The sequence below is a fragment of the Athene cunicularia genome (assembly GCF_003259725.1).
Source record: "Athene cunicularia isolate RWA chromosome 6 unlocalized genomic scaffold, athCun1 chr6_part2, whole genome shotgun sequence".
Lineage (NCBI taxonomy): Eukaryota > Metazoa > Chordata > Aves > Strigiformes > Strigidae > Athene > Athene cunicularia.
The window spans coordinates 585,848-593,408 of record NW_020799106.1 but is presented as its reverse complement, the minus strand read 5'-3'; the positions used below and the strand labels follow the sequence as shown (position 1 = coordinate 593,408).

The following is a 7,561-nucleotide window of genomic DNA, read 5'->3' as shown; positions in this document are numbered from 1 at the left end:
ACTTTGCAAGTGGATTCACCTCTGCAATAATCAAGGAGAATATGCAATGAAGTATAAAAAACGAGGTTACTTGGAATCCAACTGCTTTAATGCGTGTTCCAAAGTTACCCTGACAGGCAGAGAGGTCAGGTGCCTCCTTCTCTTCACATTAACTCTGCTTTCACTGAAACAGCTGCCACTTGTTCAACACCAGATTCTGACCTGTAACTCTTAAGAAATCCATTTTTTCTTTGCAAATAGACGAGCTTAATTTACCCCTCCACATAAACCCCAAAGTTACCACTGATGTGCCCAGAAATCTCCGGCATTTTATGGGCAATTTGATACATTAAAGAACCAACTTGAACACGCTTCCCAGAGAATGGTCGGAATGGTTTGGGTTGGAAGGAAGCTTTCAAGGTCATCAAGTCCCCCCTGCAGAGAGCAGGGACATCTTCAACGAGATCAGGAGAGAAACACGAAATGCCGATCTTACCCATGCCCGATTATCACGGTGTAAATATAAATATTTGTAATTTAGATTTGTAACATCTATTTTTTAAAAAAATAGTTAACATCATACAGGCATTTCAAACAAAGATGGTTTAAAAAAAAATCACAGGAGAAATTTTACCTTTTTTTTGAGAAGTCTCTGCTTCCAAAATTCAACACTTTAAAGGATCCCAGAATTTGGGAATCACCAACTTAAAAAACAAACTAGTGCTGATGTCCACAGTTCTACTGATATGAGAGAGATATGGGAAAGAAATAGAAGTCAAGCAAGTTTCTCAGGCAAAGTGACCTGGCCCAACTCAAAATCCATCCCTCCTCACCCAGGGAAAAAGCTGTGCCATAGCCAGGAGAAGCTCCCTACCCTCTTCTCCAGAAGAAGTTCACAGTGTGCGTCTTGCTGAGGTGGTGGGGGTGGCAGTACTTCTGCTAGCTGCTGCTTCCCCATCAAGAGCAGTCAAAATCTCAGCTATTTCTAGGACATTCAAGTTCAGCATATGGCTCCAATCTTAGTATCAATTGGTAGATCTTTGAAAAAAAAGTCACCGAGTATTCATACCCCATTTCTTTTTTGGGGACAGTCATTTATTCTTTCCTGGAAGAAATCAGAGATAATCTAGAGCATATGAGTTTAACTTGAGTCCAAATGCCAAAAAGAAACCTCTACTGCATTTCTGTCCTGCTGCTGGGGGTCTGTGATCACTGCCTGTACAGGAGTAAGCTCTGTGTTAACGAAAGAAACAGTATCTTAACGTACTGTCAAGCAAGGGAAACTTTAAGCCTGAATTCCTTAAATAAAGGTCTTAATATTTTAGAATATAAATTATTCTTTGTATTCTTTTCTATTCTTGTATTATTTGTATTTTTAGTTTCCAAATATTTACACAACTGAGAGCTCTTGTTCATATTCCTTCAAAAACAGACATACATCAGGAAAATGATATTTGCCATATAACTCTTAATTTTATAAACTTTGGCATTATTTATATTACATAATTTAATGAAATGCACGTTGGAGGTCTTAATCTTTGGAGACATTTCAGTATTAAGAGGCAAAAAGTCACATCTGAGGCTGTATCTCAGGACACTCGAGCTGACTTCTGGTCTTTGGTACTCGGAAAGAAGTCAGAGGTTTCCGATCTGAAATCTCACAGTGCTCGTGATTCTGAGGGCAAGGTAAAACTGAATGTGAAAAAGATGCTGAACCATTGCAAATTCAGTGATTTCAGTAAAAGCAGAGCGGGCACAGGACAGCACAGAGGTGAGCCCTGCTCTGCAAGAGCAAGGAGTAAGGAGGAGAGCGCATCAGTGTCCCCACAGGGATGTGGTACAGACCGAGGTCACTGTCAGGGGAACAGGAACCGTCACTTGCATGTGGGTCTGCTCCTGGCGGGGTTAGAGACCGCATTGCTGATAGCTACGGCCCAAATACAGGATGTCCGTATCGCCTGGGGGTTATACCCTATACTTTACTTACATTCTTCAGCCATCAGTCAACTCTTCTCCATCATAGCTATAAAATATTGCAGTTCCTCACAGAAAAGAAAAACAAATAAAGGTCGTCTTGCTGCATTTTCCTTTAGTATTTATCTGGGAAAAGTTTCACCAGAATAGCCTTGTGGGGCACTAGGAAATTGCTCCTGGTTTACAGGACTGCTGACCGAACTGGAGACTGCTAAATCTTCTCAAGAAAGTTGGTGCAGCCTGTCAGGGTCACGAGATCACCCTGTCAGGGTCATGTCATCACTCTGTCTCTGCAGCAGACACTGAAAACAATCTCATAATAATCAAAACATTAATTACCTGTGTTCCAAGGGACACACAACATTACGAATTTGGACATCTCTGTCCCTTTTCCTTTTCTTACATGCTACTAACGTGGTCACTAACCAATCCAGACAGTTTAACTTTTGGCAGTTTCTACATCTCAACAGCTGCACTGGTTTTTACTCTAAAGACGAAAGCACTTGTCCCTCTGCGGTGGGCGGCTGCCTCCTGCTCCGCGTGGCTCCCCGGCCAGGCTACGGCACCGCCCTTCCTCTGCCATCACTATATTCTGTGACTGAAATCCTTTCTCTTGCAAGAGACTACCGATTCCTGTGCTCCTCTAATTGCTATGTAATAAAAAGGAAAACAACCCACCACTTTATTAATAAAGTTTACTGCCGTTGTAGCTATTTCTTTTAAATGTCATGTTTGAACTTTGCTACTTAAAATATCAAAATCCTGTTTGATGTTATGATTTGGAAGTGAAAAGACTAAAACCTGAAAACTGGGTGTCATAGTTGTTTCCATGTGAGCAGACATCAAAACAAAGGAAGCAAAATCTCGCTATGAATTTACAGTAATAATGCAGTACAAAAAGAAAGAGGTTTGCATCACATCATTTTCAGCAAGATAAAGAACTATATTATCCTAGGAATCATTTACAAATATAATTTAGATAAAATCTTGTTTTCTTTGAGGAAATCTAACAGTCCAGCATCTAGACCACAAAAAGGGACCATGTGTCAGACAATACAGATAATGGGATTATTGACATGTTGAGCTACTAAAATAACAATAAAAATGAAAAATCACAAATCTATACTACGTATCTGCTTTTTGTCCATCTGTTAAAGATGAGCATTTTAAAATTCATGCCAAGATAATAAATGACTTCATAAGCTCAATGTTTTCCCAAGTGAAAAGCAGTTTTTAGGGAAATTCCATTTTATTAATGCCATTTTCAAAACCATTTTTTATTCCAGGTCTGCTCCTTCAAGCTTTAATCTTATTTACTGCAGCTAGGACTCTGTATGTGTTCTTCTTTGGTGTTCAATGTTGAAATAATGTCCAAAACTAGACTCAAGGAAGCTGGGGATGAATTAGGAAGAAGAATCCAGATTCACTCCCTGCTTACATGAGCAGTAGACGTGAATTATCTGATTGAGCGTTTTGACTGAGCAGCATACCTAGCACATGCCTGGTGATAAGCACGTGCCATCGCCTCATGGTTTTTTCAGTTTATACCCAAAGCTGTAGGATCCTGATGCGTAAAGCTGGAATTGGCCACAGGGTGGTAAGTTCACTACTGCTGGAGCCTGGTCAGTGATACTCAGCCTTTGTAAAAGACAGACCTGAGCAGTCCCTTGGCCAGTGAACCTGCACCGTACCCTAGGGAGGGCGTTCACGCACTGCTATGAGTATCATTTCCATAAGCAAAGCGAAGGCAGGCCCGTACATCAGTGTAGAAGTCCCTACACCATGTAGCAGGCTACTGAGCTCTAACCTGGACATGAAGTAGAAGAGATCTGGGATGTGATCCTCCACTGATCTAAGCTGTCAGTACTGCGCTGACTACCTCAGCTGAGAGCGTGGCTAGGTGCCTGAAGAGTGTTCTGAACTGCTCCTTTTCCATGGATGCATCTGTTGATCTAAATGTGATTGTGCAAGAATTAGAACACCTCAGCTTTGGGTCATGGGTGTACTGAAGTTTTTTTCAGTGGTTAATGCTATGAAACGCACCCATACTCACCTACATTTCCTATTTCAAATGCTGGGATCATTCTACCGGGGGGTTTTAGGGTTATTTTGGATTGTTTTAAATAAATCCTATACAGAAGGAAAAAAATTAATCATGATATACACTTCTTTCATAATTCTGCTCCACAGAATTATGCTGAAGAGACACAGACTCTCTCTGTTCAGTTCAGAGAAAGTTCAATTTATTTAGTTAGCTGTTCTCCCAGTTCATTTGAGTGTAATGCTGCATGTGTGAATTTTCACACCAGACTACACTTGGAACTTCATAGGTCAGATATAACTTTTATTTATGTTACAGGTAAACGACTGAGTTCAGAGCCTCTTTCAGGGGGATTACAGTCTGTTTCCAAGGCTGGGAACAGATGTAATTTTAGGAAAGAACTGCATTGTGCGTTGACTCACATCCCTTCCGATCCACTGAGCTCAATGGACCACAGGGGTCAAGAACTAAAGCAAAATTCGCCCTACCATTTCATCTGTTTGAGTACAGCTTCTTGTGTGTCCTCTACATAATTAATTACCAGACCTCAGAGAAGATGTTGTCCCATTCACTGTAAAACAGGAGGGTCCATGGAGGAAAACAGCTGCATTAGAGAAACACACAAAGGACGTTAAGGCCACCTAGTTTGATGTGTTCGACACTTCCTTTCCCCCTGCAAACAACGACAGTTTCACCAGGATCTGAAGTGGTACTCTTAACAAATAATACACTAGTCTGTCATATGGTTAATATTAACGTCTCTCTATTCAAACATGCTGAAAACTGAATAGAACAGTTAACATATAACAGTCACACATCCTTTGCCGAGTACAAGATCTAACAGGAACTGAAGATATCCTCACCATTTCAGATCTTCATCTGTCATTCAGTCAAACATTTCATTCTCTTAAATACATCGCTCTTCCCCTTTCTGGGTCTCTTGGGGGTGCCGAGTGAACACATTCTCTCCATAAAGGCATTGCTTATGATACGGTTCTTCAACAGAAATCTTGCTGTGTGTTTCCAATACATTGCCAAAGCTGAATTTGCAGAGTTTGGTAGGATTTGGGGGCGAGAAGGTGAAAAGATTTAATTTTGAAACATCTATTTGGGCAGGATTCTGCACTTCACTGCAGAGAGATCATCTCTTGATTAAATTAATGGTGAACAATTAATTGTTGTGATTGCACTTTACAAATCACTGAGTCAGAGCTTTATATAGCAGCCAGTGTTTACATTACAGGTATAGTCACAGGGCTTACGGGCAGAGGCAAGCTCACCCTGCTCATGTCCTGAGCTGGTGGGATGCATCACGGCGTTGACAGAAGAGTCACAACCTGTAGGGATGCAAAGCCGAGCCCCACCTAACACACCTCGTCCTTCCGAGGGTTTATTTGGTGTGGGCTTGGGGCCATAGCCACCCCGGTCAGGTCAGCCCATGCACAGCGAGGCCGTGCCCAGCCACGAGGCACTGCAGCAACACCTCGGGGTTAGCCCGCTCCTGCGGCCATCCCGCCTCGCTGCTCCGTGCCCGTGAGGAAGGGAGGCTGCACGGGGCACGCTCCGCCCTGGGGCATAAAGCACAGTTTGCCCTCAAATATATTTCTACTGAAAACACACAGCAAAGATTACAGCCATAGAAAGTTATGTAAACAAGACAATTTCATCAACTTTATCTTAAAAAAAACCAAAACCAAAACTGCAAAAGAAACCCAAAATAAGACTTGCTGAATGAAGACTGTGAGTAGTAATTTTTTACTGCCTTAACAACAACAAAAAAAAAAAATGACATACACCTTCAGCATTTCTTTTCCAAATTTACTTGACAGAGGTTAAAATATTGCTTTATTCTGACTCAACATACAACAGCACTGTGTGATCGATTGTGCTATTCTGGGAAGCCTTGAGACTTGTGAACTGGAAAGTCTGGGGCACATTAATAAATTTAACAATTATTTTGCTGCAAAGGAATATTTTAATACATTCTGTATATACTGTAAATTTTTTTTTTTTAATCAATCTTCTGACATTAACCGGGGAAGGCTATTTAGCAGTTATTTATTATAGTTTATTTTCTTTTTCCCCACGAATAAGCAGATATTTTAATACTAATAAAACCAGTAATGTGTGTGTCACTGAACCCAATTAATTGCATTATTGGCATACTGTGTACAATTTATGGGGGGAAGAGGGACTCAAAAGCAAATGCAAAAAATGCTTATAAATGTGATTGGGATACGGCAACCAGGAAATGGCATTTCTTCTCTAAGGCCTCGATCCCCTGCAGGGAGCGATTTGGTGGAAAACATCTGCTCTTATATAGCCCCATGAGAACTGGATCTGTGCGTGCTTGTGGGTCTGCCCATGCCGAACCATCTGCAGGGCTGAAGCTTTAAAGTTCACAAGCCTGAGCCACAATTAATTAAAGTGACTGGAGAACTGAAAGTGGGAACAAATTAGGGCAGTGTGGACACTTATTGGCTGGATTTTGATCATATTGCATCTCCCTGACTCTTCTCTGAACAACCTATAATAAAAAATAAGTTAAAAAAACCACACACACACTCAGAAGTGCTCCTTGAGAGCTTACAAATGTCTTCAAAGTATAACAGTTTAGAAATGTTGAGGGGTCGGTAACAAACAACACAGTTTATGTTCCCACTTAAAAAATCCCAAACCAAAACCCCAAACCTGTTGTAACACACAGACTTTTGCACTTTTTCTTGTTCCTCCTCACTCTCTAGCAAGGCAGCTCTGATATAGGCAAAGCACAGAAGATGGAGCAGCTGCGGGCTCCTGACTGCTGCGTCTCTACGGACCCCAATCCTGCTCCACGCTTGGCCAAACCCAAAACTCCTAGAAGTTTTCACTGATTTTCTTGGGCTGACTGACACATTAAAGTAAAATAGAGAGTGAAGAATCTGGGTCAATTTAGGGATTTATTGTCATTCCCCAGAAGGTACCAGACCTCAGAAGCAGGTGTCTGTGTGCCTGTTTCCATGGACCTGGAACCAAAAGGAGAGGGGGAGAGGGGACCAGGTCTGTGCTGGGGTCACGGAACTTGCTTCCTAGGGTCTGAATCCCCGGCCAGCAGCTTTCCTGCAGCATTGCCCTGAAACCAGAAATGAATCTAAGAATGGTCGTGGCCTTTACTGAAAAAAGGATGCATAGCCTAAGCCTTCGGACAGCCAAACGGGACCACGGCAAAATGCTCTGGAACTGAAACTGTATGTGGAATCCTGCCTAGACAGCACCTGATGGACGTTTCATCCCTCCTGGAACTTCTCCCTTAAAAAAATATTTTGTTAAAAAACACTATGATATGAGGGCGGTTGACTATTTGGTTTCTTCTAAGTAGATGCTCTTAAATTAATGCATATAAATAATTTGTATTTCATTTCCTCCCTTCCTGTTTAGCAAAGCATCCGACGCACAGATCTCGCTTCCCCTCCCACAGCCCCACACGAAGTCACTGGGTCAATCCCGAGTCTCTCTGCGGTTGGGTTTGCGGGGGGGGGCGGGCGCCGGGCCCGGCCCTGCCCGGGGGGCTAAGGGGCAGGAAGGCCG

General features: G+C 42.2%; 1 protein-coding gene across 4 annotated transcripts in view; it reads right to left on the bottom strand.

The window, feature by feature from the left end:
- Window positions 1-3,827: 3,827 nt before the first annotated feature.
- NRG3 (neuregulin 3) overlaps window positions 3,828-7,561 on the bottom strand; it is a 204,827-nt gene continuing 201,093 nt past the window's right edge. For all 4 annotated transcript variants that reach the window (XM_026851926.1, XM_026851928.1, XM_026851927.1 and 1 more), the window contains one exon: window positions 3,828-7,561. In XM_026851926.1, the coding sequence (XP_026707727.1) occupies window positions 7,464-7,561 (98 nt within the window). In that variant the 3' untranslated portion in view covers window positions 3,828-7,463.